The following is an 18,992-nucleotide window of genomic DNA, read 5'->3' on the forward strand; positions in this document are numbered from 1 at the left end:
CCTGTATTATAGCAGGTTAGAATAAAATATGTCCCAAATTCTGTGGTTATATAAACACCACAGGCTCTGCTGAAGTCTAAAGTGAAACACCCATTTATATCATCAAAGGTTGTCTTTCTGTATGTATCTTGCTAGGCAAGAATTTAATAATGAATACGAAATGAAAGTAGCTTGACTCAGACTGGCTGCTCAGAAAAGGCACAACTGCACACTAAAAACACTGGTTATGACTTAGATCTTTAGATGTTGAAAATCAGTACAGCTTCCTTGAAATTCAAGGAGGCACAGCATTTTACACGAGTTGCCATTCAGGCCCTTCTCTTTCATGGACAAATCAAAGCCATGAAAACTTTCTCTTTCCTACAGTGATTTTAACAGCATAAAAGCTAACAAGTGAGACCCCACTGTATTTTGTTCTTAACTTTCTTGTGCTTGCATAAGCAAAAATGCCAAGGATTTTGCAGTATATCTTTGCAGATGTTGGCTTTAGAGCTTGCAGAATTATTTTTAGGAAGGCTGCTATGGCATCTTGCTTTTTGATTTACTTTCCATTGAGATTACAAGGCTGAACCTTGTTCCCTAGATAGAATTATTTAGCAGGGTGGTGAAGATAGGAGTAAAAAGACAAGGAAGTTTTAGCATCCACATACAAGTCAAACCCTATAAAACCTGAACTCATAGTCCATGGAAAGTGTTTGCATATACACATATTACTAGTTCCTACTGAACAAAATTATTGCCAAAGAGATCAGACCAAAGAAATAGACCTGCTCTGTGTCTCAGATTGCAGAGGGATCAGACTGTGTTTTCAATTGCTGTGAAACCTAATCTATAAATGAGAAATAGGCCTGGATCAATTGCTCATTGGCTTTGGAACGAATTCAGAACTGAATCGGATACATAAGTAACCTCAGATAATTTCTTAGTGTGTATTGGAAAAGCTGTTTTATCTTCAGTTAAAGCTTCAATAGATTTAATTAGCTCCAGTGTACTGACATGGCATTTGACTTCCCATCCTCTTTCCTTGAATCACAGGTCCTATTGCACAGGCTTGGGAAAATTGGGTGATACAAATAGCGTGGTGGGTGTCAGATATTTTTGGTTTTTCCAGGGAGAAGCTTGCATCATGGGAGCAAAAAGGATCTACAGGAAGCGCAAGTCAGAGAAGAAATGCATGCAAGGAAAATATGCTGGGGCTATGACCTCGGAGCCATGTGTGTGCACAGAGGCAGACTTTGACTGGTAAGCAATGAGCACAAGAACTGTGTGCTCTCTACCACACCAATGCAAAGCTCACTAGAGAGGCTGTAGACTTGCAGAGAGTAGAAATTAATAAACATGTAAGTGGCCAAATAGGTTGCTCCCTGGTAGTGCAAGTATGTCAAAAGAAGGAAAGGTGGAATAGGCATCTGTAAGTGGCTAGGACTCCCACAAAAGTGATGCTGGACAGACGATTTTCCAGGTCACATCTGAGCTCTGTGCAGCATTAAGATAAAAGGTCCATTTAGCACATCTAACCTCAGCAATGACCAGGGGTGGCTGTGAAAGTAGTAGGTAAGGCACATATAGTGTGCGTAAAAAATAAAATAAATTCTTCATACATACACACACATATCCAGAGATATGTATATATGTGTAGAAGTAAATATATGAGTATGCAAAGCAGGCCTTCAGCTTCTGGAAATCAAGTATCTAGGGAATTTCTGGGTCATTTGTTATATCTGGACCATCATGTTTGATAGTATCCAACAGACATTGCCTTCATGATTTGGGTTAACCTCTGTCTGAAGCCTTTTCTCCTCTGCTGTATGCTATAGGAAATAAAGTCGATCAGGGAGTTATGAATGGTGTGATAAAATGTTCAGCTTCTAGTTTCATTTCAAGATTCAACTCACAGCAATTTGCACAAAAAAGGCAAGGAACCATATTATTGAAATCTCTCTATCACCTGTTTTCTCCAAGTCTGAGGCAGCCCCGAGTATCTCAGAAGAGAGAAATGGTGGCTCTTTGGCAGTGCTGATAAACACGCTTTGTGCCTCACACAACTAGATCTATGTTATGTTATTAATTAAACCCAGAATCTGTAACATGCACCCTGAAGAGGTTCATCCAATAAATATTTTGTTCCTTGCTATATGAGTTCACTCCAGGACCATGGAAATGTACAGTGTTTCTCTTCTCACCCTCCCATAACTGTAGTTGTATCAGTTTTTCTATATAAAATCACAGAATCACAGGAGGCTTTTCCATGTTTTTAAAAAAGTAAATCCTCTTGCACCAATTACAATTATGAGCATATTTGGGCACTGATTCTCTGAATATCGTTTCCTGATGATTTCCCCATCTTCCAGTGAGTTTTTTGTTAGGGAGAACATACCTCAGTTCTGTGTGTAATTCATCATTTAGATGCCCAAAGGTCCTGGATTTCAACCATTTGACATACTCTAGTAATGTAGAAAAGATAGCAGCCAACCAGAAAAAAAAAACATGAATAGGAAGGAAATTCCCTGAAGATTTTGACTCTGTTGTAGAGCGTGCAGTACAAAGCTGTGCCAAGTTCGTGCCCAGGCTCAAGAAAATAACTGATGGGATTGAGTCACGCTGAATGCGTTAGCAGTTAAACCTGTTACACTCGTAAGGGCACACAGTTGTGAAACACTTCGGAAACAAATTTGCTTTCCTTCCAGAACTTCTCTCCCTTTGAGAATGTATGTTTTTATTTCATTAAAATTGATTGTGTGGTTTGCTACTACAAAACTTTGTTGCTAGGTACAGAACAAAAGTACCACAGTGACATTTGCTGGGGGAAACATTCTTTTACTTGTTTTACATCCACTTTGAGGAAACTTTCTACAAAAGATGTGCTGGGTTGTGAGAGAACGTCTAAGAGAAATCTTGGATGATTGGGGATGTATGACAGATGGTCACAGTTCACATGCACCAACAAGATCTCTCGAATCTGTTGGAAGAGGCAGAATCAGGACTTTGCAAAAATCATCTTCTTAAAAGTAGTCTGAGAAAAATACCCTTAAAAATACTGCAGGTCTCTGTGCTGAGATGACTGATAGAAAACCTTCCAGACCTAGGAGGGCCTTGTTCCTTCTTGTGGAATCAGCTTTGGTTTAGAGCAGACTGTTGTGATCCTCTCCAATTCTCTCTGAGCTCTTGTTATTCCTACAGTCCTCAGATCTGGATTTTTACTTTATCCATTTCAGCTTTCTTCCCCAGTGCCTCTGAGGAAAAAAGACTGAGACATTGCTTTAAGCACCCAGTTCAGAAATATTTACCAGCAAGATGCATCACTTATTTATCTACTTAATGCAGTCAGGAGCATAATTTTACATAGATTTGCCAGACAAGGACAGAAAAGCCACAGGGAACAGAAGACAGAGGTTTATAAAGGAGGGACAAAAGAGATAGCAAGAAAAAAGCAATTCTGCTGGCTCTACTGAATTTCTCAGCCCAGTTTTATTGTGCTAAGAAAGGCAAAGCTGCTGCTGTGCTGTAGCATTCAGTGCCGGCCTTGTTGAAGTCTGCACTAGGCTTCACTGCCAGTCCACCCTGCAGAAGTTCGTCCCAAGAGGCATTGGGAGGAAAATCAGTGAATGAATTCTTGCTGTGGAAGGATGTCCTCTGTGGAGTCCTTCCTGCAAAAGGAAGAAGCACTTTCATCATCCTCTCTCATGACATTTCAACAGTGCTTTTGAATTCTCTATTTCTCTTTTTCTGCTGGGCAGGGCTTTTAATTGAAGGAGATTGAAAGGAACATGTATCCCCCAGGCAGGGAGAAGCCCCTTAGCTGACTGCCCTTGATTTTGCAATCTTGAAATAAACTGGGCAGCTTTTTATATTAACATGAATGGTTACAGGACCCAGACTTGTATGCAGAGCTAAAGAAGACAATGATCCCTACCCCAATCAGACTAGGACTTTCTTTGCTGTTTAAACACTGAATTTGTAGGGAGAAAATTTTATTATCTAAGCTTATCAGAGCTTGGAATAAAAAAACCATGTATCTGTGTGGTCAGGTAAAGTGAAAAAAGAGAAAGTGTTATTGCTGTTAATCCTGTGAGTGCTTTTTTATCAGTTCAGGGGAAAAAATGCTGGTTATAAAAGACATAAAGATTTTATAATGTTTTTTCTCCTGGTAATATCATAGAACTCCACATTCATTTCACATCTATATTTAGCCCATGGTAGTCCTTTCTCAGAGAAAAGGGCATATTTGTTTATTGTTTTACACAGGAACAAAACTGAGTGACATTAGAAATTACTGTAGTTTCTCTGGCCTTGGGAACCTGAAGTCTTCTGACAGTAGACATCTCTTATCATGGGCTAGAACCAAAACTAGCTGGGGACAGGGCTGGAGTGACAGGTATTTGTTCTCCGTGCAGGGGCTGAGGCTGACAGCCAGAGGGCAATAGCGCTTCAGGAATAGGGGGGAGTGAAAATGTGCAAATCTGTCCTAGCAACGGCCTAGAAACGAGAATGTCCTTCTTCATTTAATTGATTTGGGTAAATGGATGACACCGTTACTTGCGTGTTATTAAAGCATTAATTTACCCGCTTTCCTCACATTGTGTTCCTTCCTGCCGTTTGAGCATTATTACAGCAATATCTCTTCAGTAGAAACACCTCCTAGACACAGATGGAAATCTTTGGTGGTGTTCATCCTTCAGCTACCTGTCTCCCAGGTCCTTAATAGAAACTTGGAGTTAAGCATCTCACTGTCCGTCCTCCCTCTGAACCCACTGTCATTAATACTGAGGGCTTCTTCTATCAGTATTCCCATATCTCACACCTTTGTCGGAAGTATGACCCTGAGAATCAGGTCTGTTTATTTCACTGGCGATATCAGCAAGGATTTGGCTAGCTCTTTTCTTATTGTCTGGCACTTAAATTACAGACCTGCCTGCTAGGTTTGGTTCTTATGCTAAAACATCAGAGTCCTGCGTCATGAGAAACTGTCCTGACAAACTATGGGGAGGCAGAAGGCGGATACTGAATGTGATTAGACTCTCTTGGCTTTGTGTGCTACCACTCATCAGTTCAGATGGTCATGCAGATGCCAGTTCTGAAATACACACGCATTTGCACTCTTAGGTTAACTAACTTTGCCTTATCATTGAGGTAGGCTTGGTCCGTTGACGAATAGTAGTTTTGAATGAATTTTTAGTTCATTTTGAACACTTTTGAAAAATGCAGATTCATTATGCAACGTCTACAGTGCATCTCTGCGTCTTTAGGGGCTTAGATATCTACCAGGCATGGATTTACCGGAAAGATTTGGGGGATTTTCAGTTCCCTATTAACATAAGCTGGTATAGCTTGACTCCAAATACTGTGATGCAATTATAATCATGTGCCTTCATAGATCCATAATTCAAACTGCAGCTGAATCCATCCTTCTATGAGATAAATCCCATATCAGATCCTGTAGAACTGGGAAGCAAACACAGCTCCCCTTTAACACAAATCTACACTTGCATCATAGTATTAGCCAATGGAATTAAGTGAATGAAAGGGTGGTAAGACTTTTCCACATCTGTGGCCACAGTTATTTTTGTCCACAAGGGCTTTTGGAAACTGCAGAACAAAGGTGACTGTAATCACAGGTACCTCAATTCCACTCCATTTAATGTCTGAAAAGTTTGCAAAGCACAGTATACAAAACCACAAGTAGCATTTTCAGTTTCTGGTGTGGTTGACCTAAGGTGAAGCTGTTAGTGTTAAGGAAGCCCTGTGGTTACATGTTGAGTCATCTCAATTTTTAGAAGGTATGAGCATGGCAATCACTCATCTGACTTAAGTGGTTATTTCTACATCTTAAAACAGTGGGATTTCAATAATTTCACATAGATTTACAGTTCTTCCATGACAGTATGTTTGTCAGGTCTGTATTCAAACTACAAACTTCCTTAAGGGATTTCTTTTCCTTTGATTATTACCTGTGCTGCAATTAATCTTAGATAAGGGAGTTTACCATGAGCTTTAAGCAGGGGTACAGAACTTCTGGAATGAATTCATGTCTGCCTCTAATTACAGAGAAGGACTTGGAATACTACTTGAGGAAGACAAATAGGATTCCAGTTTAAACCAGTAAAAGTGGCCAGGGAAAACCATCATCAGTGAGAGCCACAAGATAGGGTGTTTAATATTGATAAAACAATTATAAATGCTCCACTCTTTTTTGATAGGTACTTTATCTATTTCACCTGACTTCTTTTCAGGCAGGCACAAAATTAACATCAATATATGCAAATTCTAATTCCCAGTTACCAGGCAATGACTCGGCTAGCTGATTGCAGTCTAAAGCTGATGCATTCCCTGTCTCCAGATTTTGCTATACTGGCTTATGCTATGGCAATCCAATTGATGCTAATGCTTGTTGATTGCTACAAAGCCTGTTGTGCCAAATTGTAGGCAGCAATTTGTTGTCAGCATCAGTGTTCTGCGTGCACCAGCCTGTAGCCAAGGAACTCATTAGATTCCAAGACTGCGGAGGTGAACGGGCAGCTGGTGCATCTGTAGAGAGATATGGAACAGCAATTCATGTCATTTACCGGGATGATATTTCTGTAGGGCCATAATGAGCCAGACAATTTGCAAGCCTGAAAGCAACACTATGAAACTTCTGTGCTTAGAACTATTTCTGCTTTGGAAAATCCTATTATTTCATTCTCTTGACTTCTAGAAATATGATCCAAGTATAGTCAAACCTAGTTAAATTAAGCTGGGCTTGTCTAGATGTGCAGGTACTAATAGAAACCAAAATCATGGCATGAGTCTAGACGCACGTGTAGTAAGAAATCCCAGGCTGATACTACTGCATCAAATTGGACTGTGGGTACTGATCCCCTCTAAGGCAGATTTCACTGTGTTATTTTGTTTTGTTTTCACCTGATTACAGAACATAGCGTGTGTACAGTGTTACAGCTTTTTAATTAGAGTGACACGTGATAACTTAGGAATATAGTGCTGCAGAGTGTTGACAAATGAATTACAAAAATACAAGAGTCCCACTTGTATGTAAATATTTGTTTTCTCTGAACAAATCAGAATGGTGTTATTCTTCATTATAAAGTGTATTCTGCAGCTATAGTGTTCTTATTCCAACAAGAATGATTAGAGAAGCACATGGCCATGGGAGAATAGGCTGGCTGATACTTCCAAAGCAGTTAAGCAATATTCAGTCACTAGCATCTGAGTAAATAGATTGATGAAAATTCAATCAAAAAAACTGAGGAAAATACCGTTTAGGTCACCTACTTCATTGCTGTTTCCTAGAGTATGTTCTGAATTACTTGTAGATATCCTAAGCACCACAGCTGCCAAAATGGTCCTTTGGAACAGTCGTGCAGTCTAATAGATGTTTAGGAGTTTTCCCAAGTGAGATGAAGCTTTAATTTTCTTTTGCTTAATGTCATCTTTTTAATTTCTCCTTTTTTAGGCTGCCTCAAAACATTTTTTTCCTTGATTTAGAAGGAAAAATTGCAGGCAGGAGTAAAAAGTGGTGACAAAATTCCTCTCAGTGTCCCACTTTTGATAACAAGTATAAGAAATTTAACAAAAATAAATTGCAAAATATTCTCTCCTTTTTTTATTTTGTCTCATATCTTAGATCAGTACCAAATTTCTTCAAATTGTTCAATAATGATTCATTACATGTTTGTTTTAAGCCGTCATACTTTGGTCCAGAATGGAAAAGACATTTGAAAAAAGTCTTCATTATGTTAAACATTCTTTTTGTTGTTAATATTATTTTACAAATATCATTAATCACACTTCTGCCTGTTGGGAGATGCTGAATCCAGTAGCCTGACAGAGGTGAGGCTGCTGCAGCTCTGTGTCCCCTGACCCAAGCAGTAGCAAGGTTGAGCGTTTGTTCCTGACAGGCACACATGTGCATGTACACACAGTGCATATATGCACACATCTGATAACACAGACTAGCACAAACAGAAAACATAGCACTTACACAAACACCAGTTGCCTCATCCTGTTCCCATCTCTGGTTGATCAAGATGAAATCCCGTTTGTGGAAAACATGTGCACTATAAGCATACATACAATATTGATCCCATCAGTACCTGGTCTTAGACACCAAGATCTGTCCAGTATCTAGCCCCTGGATGACTTGTCTCCCCAGTTGCTTCATGCATAGATATACACACACGTAACAGGCCTCTTGAGCAGATCCAGACTTACGTGGCGTCAGACCAGTAGCCGTTCCCTAGACCTCTTGGTCTCTCCAACAACCAATTCACAGACAGTATCCAGCCCAGATTTATGATGACATCAGCACTTAGCTCCCAAGTCTGTTATCCTACTCACTGGCTTGTCTGGCTTGGTGCTCACCTGCACAGTACGCACACACTCCAGTCAGTCCAGTTGCTGGCAGTGTGGGCACAAGGACCCCTGTAACTCGTGGTCTGAGTCCAGTTGCTAAGACGTAGACCACCACACACACAGAACAGATAGCCCCTCACCCAGGAAAATTGAAATGGAGATGCCACATGCTCTTACCTGGCATGGCATAATGAGCCCCGTACCTTTGTGTGCAGCAACCCTGCTCAGTCATCTGCAAAGTGATCTGGAGAGAGCCTCTCCCATTGATGATCTGGTAGGTCTTAACCTGGCCACGGGCTTATGGCTGTCTTGAGACAGCCCTGGGAGGAGCTGCAGCAGAGGCTACGCTGACTCCCATCAGGCTATTAGGGTTCCTCCACCTCCTGTTTTTCCTCTCTGCTTCTTTACGTACACAGAGATGAGCCTTTAATCACATAATCTAATGTTGCCCTAATCCTCTTTTCTTAGAATATCAGCCTACTTGATACCAAGACTTTAAAGATAATAAGCAAAAAAAGTGCTTTGCAGAGAAGTGCCATTTTAAGATCAAGCATCATGTTGCAACTGGAATATTGGAATGGAGTTGGTGGACTCTCTATAGCAGTTCTCAGAAATGACATCCCATTAACTTCTCTGCTATGGGCTATGGAGAAAGCTTAGTAAAAGGAGTAAGAATCATTTTCCAACTAAACAGTCCTCATTACTCAATGACTGGAGAGTAAAACCACATGTGAATGGAGTACTGTTTAAAGAGGTTTTTTGTTTGTTTATTTGTTCCACAATAACAATTTTTATAGCATCTTTGTTCACCTGGAATCAAAAACAATTTGAACTGTTGTGTAGTGGAACCAAAGCAAATTTAGTCATAGCTAAACCCAAACTGGGACAAAAGATTACAGTTTGACTTTTTGTTTCCAACATGTGATTTTCGGTAGCATTTCCACTTCCAAGCAAAAAAAAAACCAAACAGAACTGAAGATTGCAGCCGCCTTTTCCATTACCACACACACTGTTAATACCTTCAGCCGAGAGCTCTCTCAGGGCTGTAAGTTTTCCTCTACAGCTCATGTAATATAGTTTCCAAATATAATTAACTGTTTAGCACTTCAGTTTTCTAAGATACGACTGAGATAGCAGTAATTGAACTTAGCTTAGATCTCTAGCTTTTATTATATTTGAGTCTAGAGTTGATACCAAGAAGCACTGTTAGACTGTGGAGGGAGAACACTTAATGCACTAGCTTATAAACTACCTGGTCTGATTCTGCTTGTTTGTACTGGGATGTATGCAAGGTAACTCTACTCCCTCCAAAAAAGTTGAAGTGGTATGAAAAATCTGTTTTGTGAATAAAAAATCAGAAATCCTAGTGAACAGATTGAGGAAAATCAAAACTTGTATCAATAGTAGAGAACATGGGTTAATCCCTCTATTTTTTCTTTTTTTTTTTTTATGTAATGGTTTCTTTTAATGCTAAAATAGTGATTATGGATATGAACGTCACAGCAATGGGCAGTGTTTACCAGCATTTTGGTATAACCCGTCTTCCTTATCAAAGGACTGTAGCCTTGGACAGAGTTATCTCAACAGCACTGGGTAAGTGACACACCAGACTTCATTTAGCTGAAACACTCATATGGTCTTTAACCCAATGACAGCTACAGACTGCATTTACTGTAGGTGTCTTAAAGCTGGCTGAAGCACTTGGGACCTCTTCTTCGCTGACTATGTTAGGGTGCACGGTCTGGCACTCTGGATCTCCATCATGTATGGTGTAGACCTTTCTCTGAAAAATGATGCCTTAAAGAAACTTGGGGGGGGGAAATGTAAGGCAAAGGCCAAATCATTAAAGTTTCTGGAAAGACTCCTCTTAAAATCAAGTGGGATCAGGTGTGCCAGAAATGGTAGAAAACAAGTTAGAGGAAACTGATGTATATGTGAGCAGCTAGCCTGAATGCTGATTATTCTTTGACCCTCTTTGAAGTCAATGGAAGATATAATTTAAGATAACATACAGACCTCAAACGTCATTTCTGGTGTGAGTGATTAAAGCAAACAAAGGAACTCAAGCTGTGTTTTGGCATTTTGTACACTCAAAGATAGGCAGAATTTGCTTTTCTTCTTCAACTCTCTTATTTTTGTAGCTCTCGAGGGTTGCATCTTTAGGGAGAGTTGCCTCACAACTGATGAGAAGTGGAGAGCACATGAGAAAAGTTGAACTATGCTGTATGTGTATATAATTTATTTATAACTTTATAGTTATTTAACATGTAACAGAGCATCATGTATTTTTATGTTTTAGGCAATTTATTAATATGTGGTATATAGGTGTGCTATGCAGGAAAATATTATGTGCTGGTAACAACAGCATTGACTACTTGTATGTTAGGCGCATGAGGAATGCTTGGCTGAGACAAATGCTAAAATGTATTTGGGAACCTGTTTTCTTCCAATCTCCTTAGTCTAAAAAAGCCTCAAAAGTGCCTCTCTGTTCCTAGTTAACCCTGTTATGCTCCCTGTGAGCATCTTCCACAGATTTCTCTTTTCCTTTTCAGATACCGGAAAGTTGTTTCTAATAACTGCACGGATGGGGTGAGAGAACGATACACAGCAAAACCACAGCAATGTCCTGGCAAAGCCCCGCAGGGCCTTCGCATAATCACATCTGATGGCAAACTGACAGCTGAGCAAGGACACAATGTCACTTTCCTGGTGCAGCTGGAAGAGGTAGGCTCTATTTTTATGTTGCATCCCAGGCCCCATGGGTGTATTTGAGTCTGATACATGCCAGACAGAGTTTGCAAAGTGGTGAAGAGATGAACCAAGAGAGTGTGGGATGAAGTTAGTCAGCTCTGTGATGTAGCTGGACGGAGTTTGTTCTAAAATGTAATCGATTATGTATGGAGATGATGAGACTGTAAGAGTATTGCAGTGCATATCTCAATAGCTGGGAGAAGTTGATAAAACTGGGAAATGTTTTGGTTTGGAAATTTCACAGTAGAACTGGAGAATGCAGGTTTGAATCCTGATCCCCACTCTTAACTGTGGTTTTGACTTCTTGCTGTGTTTGAAACTGAATTTCCATTTTTACTTGCCACTGACTTTCAGCCAAACATGGCTAAAAGTATATGTGCAGATCTGTCCCCATTGCACAAGTTGGTACATATTATTTAGACGTTTGAGGATGAAATCTCAAGATGTCATCAGCAGTATTAAGTTTGAAATTGATTACAAATGTGAAGCTGATTCAGACTCTGATCAGAGCCTGTGTTTTTGTTACATCTGTAACTTAACTTGGTATTTCATTGTTCTTCTCCCTCCATTTCTGAATCCTTAGAAAAAAAGTGTTTAAATCTTCTCACCTGCTTTTTCTTCTCAGTTCTTCTTTATCTATGTTTAATTGTAGGTGCCCAAATAATAATATTCATAAAGTAACTGTTTTCTCTTTTTCCCTTATCCAATTTGATTTTAAACTTCTACCCTTTTTCCTGTGTAGCCGGCCAATAAATCCTAGAACAACTATGCTTTTACACTAGGGGATGATGTACATCCCTTTACAGCTTAGAGCATTCATGGAAATTACTTCTGACCCTCTCTGTCATAAATGTCATCTGTAGTGAGGAAAGAGAAATGAGGATGACCTCTGGAGCTGAGTTTTGTAAGGGTGTGTTGGGGTTTTTACATCTCTATTATTGATGCTTTCCCCAGCAAACAGGTGTCCTGATTTGTAAAGGCAATAACATAGAATAAATCATATCTAACCTGAAGCAGTTGTTTGACCTGAATGTTCATTTTCTCCAAAATGTGGTCACTTTATTTCAGTAGTGACAGTCATGCAACATTGCTACTGTAGATGCTGTCATAACAGTATAAACATATAACTTCATTTGGATAAATGATTGATTTCTGTGTTTAAAGATGAAGAATAAAAAGTCCAAACAAGATTCAAAGTCTTCAGGTTTTTAAAAAAAATCCCCCCCAAAATATTGTTCATTGTGCTGCCTTTTTATACTCAGCAAAGTTTTAAAACAGATGGGTAATCTGAGAAGTCAGCCACAAAGCTATCAAAGAATTATGCCAACAGTCAGAGGGAGAGACAATCACCCACAGTGCGGGAAACTTGGGACAAATGTCCTCTTCTTCCTTCTATGAGTGTTTCAACTCACATATCCTGGAAGAATACCCTGACCACTCTGTCATACAGGGATCTGCTGTGAATTGTTCTGTCTTTTCTGTTGATTCTGATCTTTTTTGATAGACTTGCTTCAGCATTCACCAGAGTCTGAAAGCAACACCCTCTCCGTTAGGAGATGGTGGCTTTCTCTAGCTATGTATCAAAGAGTACATAAAGTATGTTTTGATGAGTGAGTCAGCTTCTGAGGAGATCTAAAGGGAGCCCTTCTTCAGTATATCTAATAAGGGAGAGGTTAGGAATTGCTCTGAGGGCTGAAACAGTATTGATCAACCTCTAGCCTTTCTGATTACTCTCCCTGCTAGATGATTCGACCTCATGCTCCTAGATTTGTCAATATAAAGAGTTTACAGAGCAATCAACAAAACTTTTGGGTGAATTTGACCCAATGTGACAATGACTTTGGGCTGATGTTGCAGCAAAAGAAATATTAAAAAAAAAACAACAAACAAACAAAAAAACCCAGAAAATTTGCCTAGCTACATGCAAGCTATAGGAGAATAAACTATGGTTATAGCAGCATAATTGTATATACACTAAAGCACTTACCAAATTAGCTGTTTCAATAAAATATCACACCACTCACTAGAAAAGTTAAACAACCCTGCAAAAGAACAGCCACCCTTTTACAACACAGATATTACTTTCACAGAATCACAGAATAATTCAGATTGGAAGGGATCTGTGGAGATTGTTTAGCTCAACCCCATTTCTCAAAGGGAAGTTTCTTTCCCTTGCAAACAAGGCAGAGGTATCACAAAACAAGAACTTGCCACTTTCTGTTTAGTTCTGCCCGGCACAGGTATACAACATAGTACAATCCAGGATGTTTAGCATCTACAAAATCTGTGCCACTCCATTTTTGCTGAAGAGAAGGCATTAGGCAAGTTAAAAAAGGCTGGATATGTCCGTGTATGCATGCATGGTTTTCCCAATGGCATATGAAGACAGTGTGTCCTATTCAACCCTTGCCCCCTGAGTGATGGTCAATAATTTTAAGTTCTACACCCTGGTGAGGATTCTTCCTTTAGCTTGTGTCACAGTTAATATATTTTAGGATGTAAATAAACAGTGACCTTTACTTATGTTATAGTCCCTTTGCGTTTTAACATCTCCTGTATCCCTCTGAGACAGTTTGTTTGAAGCCTTCAGATCTGCAGAGCTGTTCCATACACTGCAGCCTCCCAGATCACTTCTTTCATGGCGATATTCCACTTGACCTGCAGGAAAAAAAAAGATAAGAAGTTAATGAGCCAAAGTACAAAAGTTCGTTTCAGATTTGTACCCCTATTGTCTTTTTAGGGCTTTCTGCTCCATCTAAGAACCTACCTGGGTCTGAAAAGAATGAACTGCAGAGGCAGGCTCACTGGAGGCCCTGAAAAGTCACTGCATATCTGTAGTGGACAGGATTACTAAGAGGGTAGGGGGAGGCAAATGGCAGCAGTAAAAAAATGATATTTTCACTCAGGTGTGGGATTCAGGGGCAGGAACCACAGAGCAGGAGTTTCTTGTAGAGCCTGCTTGTGCCTGTGGTGATGCTGAGGGCTGGGACTGTGTCATTCTGAAAATAACACAATGTCAGTAAAAGATGTCTGAAGAGAAACAAGGACAAGGCATTCAGAAGTGTTATGCTATTGAAGAAGACACAAAAGGAAAATAATCACTGAAGTCTGTGTGAGTGGAGAGAGGGCAGGCACCAAAACCATCAGTGTGTAGAGAATTGCTGATTTCTGAAAGCTGGGATTCTGGCCCAATTTCTCTAACTCTGACTCACATGGAATTTTCCTATAAAGCATTTATATCTGGCAGCATATAAATATCATTAAAAGCAAAAACAACCAACAGCTCATATTTAAGTTATCTGAATACGAGAATGCTTTCTGAAGTGGTCTAACTTTCCTGTCACCTTTTAGGATTTCTGTATGACTTCTTAAAAACTGTTTGCAAAGTCACCTTGCACTTAATATCTTTGGTCCCATTATTGGAAAGGTTTGTCCAGGTTAGTTCTCCTATTAATCTGGGTATAATCATAGTGATATTCTTACTGGGAAACATCAGTATTTTGTTTTATAAACAGCGTATGTCCATTGTATGAAGCATTATGGAAGTGTATAATAAGCAGAGCACCATACTTAAACTGGTAATTTTGCTCTTAAATTTCCATTGAGCTAAGCAGAATAGCAACAGCATCTTTGTCACTAAATGACAGCAAAGGAGAAAACTAGTTATGCTTAAAAGCACATTTTCCCATTGCCTCAAAACACTGCCAGTTTAAAGGTTAATTCTTTGCCCTGTCCTGGGCTGTATGCACAGACCCAAGGCTGGTATCTGTCACACTGCAGCGTTCAACAACAGAGTTCTTTCTCAGCCTGAACAACCTCAATCCTTACTTTATTTTTGCACAGCAACAAAAGAAACACAAAACCAAAAATTACAAAGCCATTCTTTCCTACTGAAGTTCCTCAACTCAACGTCCTTGACATATTTTGCTGTTCTGTTGTAGAAAATGGAGGAATTTTATTAAGTGGGTGTTGTTTCTGTGTGCCTTCCTCATCACACGGTCATGTAGGTCTCTTGCCTGTCACAAACCCAATTGTTATCTGTGCGTTTGAGTTATTTGTATGAACATCAGATACTTGTGCTTGTTGTACTGCTTCAGCAGAGACACTGAAAGCTACAGCCTTCAGAGCAACGCTATTCAACACAATGGCTTTCAAACTTGTTTCATCTGATTGCTCATACATCTTTGCTGAGGAAATGGACGGTAAAGACATTCAGGGCAGAAAGGTTCAGGGCTTTGGCTGTTTCATTACAGATAATTCACAGAGAAACTGCCTCGTCTAATTTATTTTTTATCTTGATAAAATGACAGCCAAAAGTCTTTGACATTCCAGGTCTGTCTCAGTTCTTACTTGACAAAGTCACTCCACTGGGAGTAGATTTTGGCTTACTTTTGACTACTTACTGCTGCTATATGATTTTTGGATTAGACTAATGTGTGGGGAAAGCTCATTTGTTCCTACAGTTCAGGCCATGGGCTAGAATTCAGGCAATCTGACCTCATTCCTGAACTGCACTCTGAGCTCCTTCTGCATGACCTTGAGTAAGAAACTTAACCTTTCTGCCTTTTTTTTCCCCTCATTTGAAAATAGAGCTTTGCTTTCTCCCTCATGCCCTCCACGCCTTTCATTTATGTGCTGAATGCTCATAAGGCCAGAGAAGTCTCTCTTACCATGAGAATATACAAATGGAGTCCTGAATTTCCTAAAGACCACTATGAATTTCTGTAATGACAATGTTAATAAATGGCTGTACAAGGTACGTTGTGTTTCAGGTACATTTAATGAGCCTGGGGACCCTGCTGGGGGAACAATACCATTAGCTTTTCCCACCTCAGCACTGTTCTGTGCAATTCAGAATTCAACTCAGCTGTAGTCTCTGGAGATGAGTTTAGCATTAGGATTGTTTTGATTGTTGATGTACTCAAATTAAACATGCAAAGTTAGTAGTACTTAAAAGCATAGTCTGTATTTTTTGTGGTATCCTACTGTGTTGCCTCTTTTGATATCACAAGTTAGTAATGATTACAGAAATATGAAACCTTAATCCTAACTTTCAATGCATATGCTGAATCATGACTGTTTATCATACTAACACCACCACTTTCCTGTTAATAACACATCTGAAAGATCAGTACATCCCCTCCCCCATACCACTGTCATCTGAATTATAATTGCATTTTCTGTGTTACTGATGATGACAAGCTGGTTGGGAGACATCAGAGCCTTTCATGCATTTTTAAATTCACTGCTGAAATTCCATGAAAATGTATGAAAGTTGACCTCCCCTTCATGATGACACACAGCACTACAGTCTTCTAATGCACTTCCAGTTACACAAGTTGAATTATTCGGCATAATCCTGAGAGGCTGTACTTATTAATTCTTGTGGAGCACAGAAGATCTAGTCCTGTAGAAAAAGCTCATAGCTGAGTCGAGCTGGCACAACTGGCAGTCAGAATGAATGATTTGATTAGTACAAATAACTGTTTTGGTGTAGAAAAAGAAGTACATGTGAAAAGTATCAAGGTATTTGTTCTGATGAAAGACACATTTCTATTCAGTTTTTGATTTTAAAAAGTGAAGAGCATCTCTCTGAAAACAGGAATTTTCACTGCGAAGCATGTTTTTCAGTACTTGATCAAGTTCAACTTGAATATCGGTTTAAAATTAAGTATGTGCTTTAAACAGACCTAGACTGAAGTTATCTCATGCGTAGATACTCAGTTGCAATGGAAATATCTTTGATGGATGTTTTCTGATGGTGACAGGAAAATGCCAGAGAGGGAAAAGGGTTAATCTAAAGAAAGCACAAAACATGAATCCATGAAGACAATCCAACAACAGCAGTGTCTGTTTCTTGCAAAGGATGATTAAATCCATTATCAACATCTGTAAGGAAGGCACACAAATTGGTGCATAATTGAAGACTTAAAAATGAAATCTGAAACACGGGAACCAAAAGTAAAAGCCTTGAACTGTGTTTTGTTGTTTTAACACTTCCATTTAGATACAAATACTGGAAGTCAATAAGGAAAATTCATTATTCCAACCTTCTGGGCAAGATTCAGATGGAATATTTGAGAGAGAATCCTACTAGGTGGGTCTCACATCTCACATACACTAAAATACTGACAGCTGCATAAAAGTAATCAAAATGTAAAAATATCTTTGCAAACTGTATGGTCTGTTTCTTGATACACCCTGAGGCAGGAAACTTCACAGAGTTTTTTGGAAGCATCCAGGTCTTGTGTACACTCTAGACTTTTATTCTTTTGGCAAGATAGAGGAAAAATGTGCATTTTGGCTTGGGGGGGACAGGAGGGGAATCTTTTGTGTATGCTTGGAAACCCCCTGGATATTTAATGAGAAAATCCCTTAGAAAACAGTAAATTTCTGATTTACATTTTAGTAATAAATGTTGTATAGGTAAAGAGCATAATATGGGACCTTGGGAAAATTGTTTTTAATTCCCAGGGCTTCTTCTTGGGCTAAAAGGAGTAGTCCTGTGCTTAAAGTTCAGTATATGCTTAAGTCTTTGGCTGGACTAAAGCCTTTATCAAGATTGCAGTGTACTTCAGGTTATATCCAAGCTTATGTGTATTGCAGATACCTGGTACAAGGTAAAAAACATCCATCAAAAGGACTTTCATTTTTTCAACTATTGTAATTGGTTGCTGACTAGCTTAGTGTGATTAAAATATAGGAACTGAATGGAGAGATATCACCACAAGCAGACAATTGACAAATTTCTCCCTTGATGCCCAAGTGCACTGGCATTAAAGACCTCTCACAACAAAGGCCAGAGAGCCTGCCCAAATACAGCTTGGTGCTGATTGCATCCAAGTGCTTTGCTATGGCTGCAGAAGTAATGCAGGGAGTTTTGTGTCTGCCTTAATCGAGCTAAAAGCTTCAGAAAAACCCTATCATGTGGTATGGGGCTTGTCAAAATGACAAGAAGCTGGAAAGAGCAATAGGAGAGGGTTTTGCAAGATCTATGTATGTGCATCAAATTGTTGCAAAACAGAACTTCTCTTGTTAAAACAGACACTTGCAAGTGGCTCTGGAGAGCTGCCAGAGACAGAGACAGCTGGGGTTGATATAGATCGGATGTGGGCTGTATGGGAAATGTTTTGATTTTGACTCACCTGCTTTCTCTTCCTGTCTTATTCTGCCTGTGCTCTTACCCGGCACAGACAAAACATTAGAACAAGTCAAAACACAGTCTTTTTGTTTTTGTGACTTTTTTTCTTCCACTTCCTAAGCCAGGATTTTAAATGTCAGCTTTTCAAAATGTGGCATTTTCAGAGAGGTGTTATAGCCTGGATCTTACTGAATGGAAAATGTATTTCCAGTTCAAAGGGTTTTAAAACAAAACAGGAAAGGCCAAGACAAATGAAAAAGACTGGAGGAACAGCAGCTGAAGCTCTTCTCTAATTAGATTTTCAGATGTCTCTGTCAGCATCTTTTCTCCCTAGGGAATTTGGAAGAAAAATTGAAATCTAAATCTTGCGTGCCTTAGAAATGACTCCCTTCCCTGGCAGCACCTGTAGATGCGATAGGTTTCATGGCTATGGACAAAATGAAGACAAGAGAAAAAAACGTTCATTAGAGCACAAATTTTGACACTTGCAGAAACAGGGCTGTTCTAAAGTGCTATCACACTTTTCATCTTCTTCTGCTACCTCAAATATGCAAAGGAATATACCTTGACCTGAAATAGACTTCATCTCCATGACCTCAAATATACTCAGAGATGATAAAGCCAGCAGGGTCACTATTATAACCATGTGAACTGCTTTTGTCCCAGCAGTATGGCTTTACTGTTCAAAGACATCATCTCTTTTTTAGTAAGAAAAGATGACTGAAACCCTAGTGATGATGGACCTAGAGGA

At 39.4% G+C, this 18,992-nt stretch overlaps 1 protein-coding gene across 1 annotated transcript in view; it reads left to right on the forward strand.

The window, feature by feature from the left end:
• Nucleotides 1-18,992, forward strand: part of SORCS1 (sortilin-related VPS10 domain containing receptor 1) — a gene marked incomplete at its 5' end in the record, with an annotated part of 101,817 nt that overhangs the window by 51,076 nt on the left and 31,749 nt on the right. The window contains 3 exons of the mRNA XM_009706024.1: nucleotides 1,112-1,242; nucleotides 9,829-9,942; nucleotides 10,902-11,073. Coding sequence (XP_009704326.1) covers nucleotides 1,112-1,242; nucleotides 9,829-9,942; nucleotides 10,902-11,073 — 417 coding nt within the window. The remainder of the gene's footprint in view (nucleotides 1-1,111; nucleotides 1,243-9,828; nucleotides 9,943-10,901; nucleotides 11,074-18,992) is intronic.

This window comes from Cariama cristata, unplaced genomic scaffold, assembly GCF_000690535.1.
Source record: "Cariama cristata isolate BGI_N322 unplaced genomic scaffold, ASM69053v1 scaffold9240, whole genome shotgun sequence".
Lineage (NCBI taxonomy): Eukaryota > Metazoa > Chordata > Aves > Cariamiformes > Cariamidae > Cariama > Cariama cristata.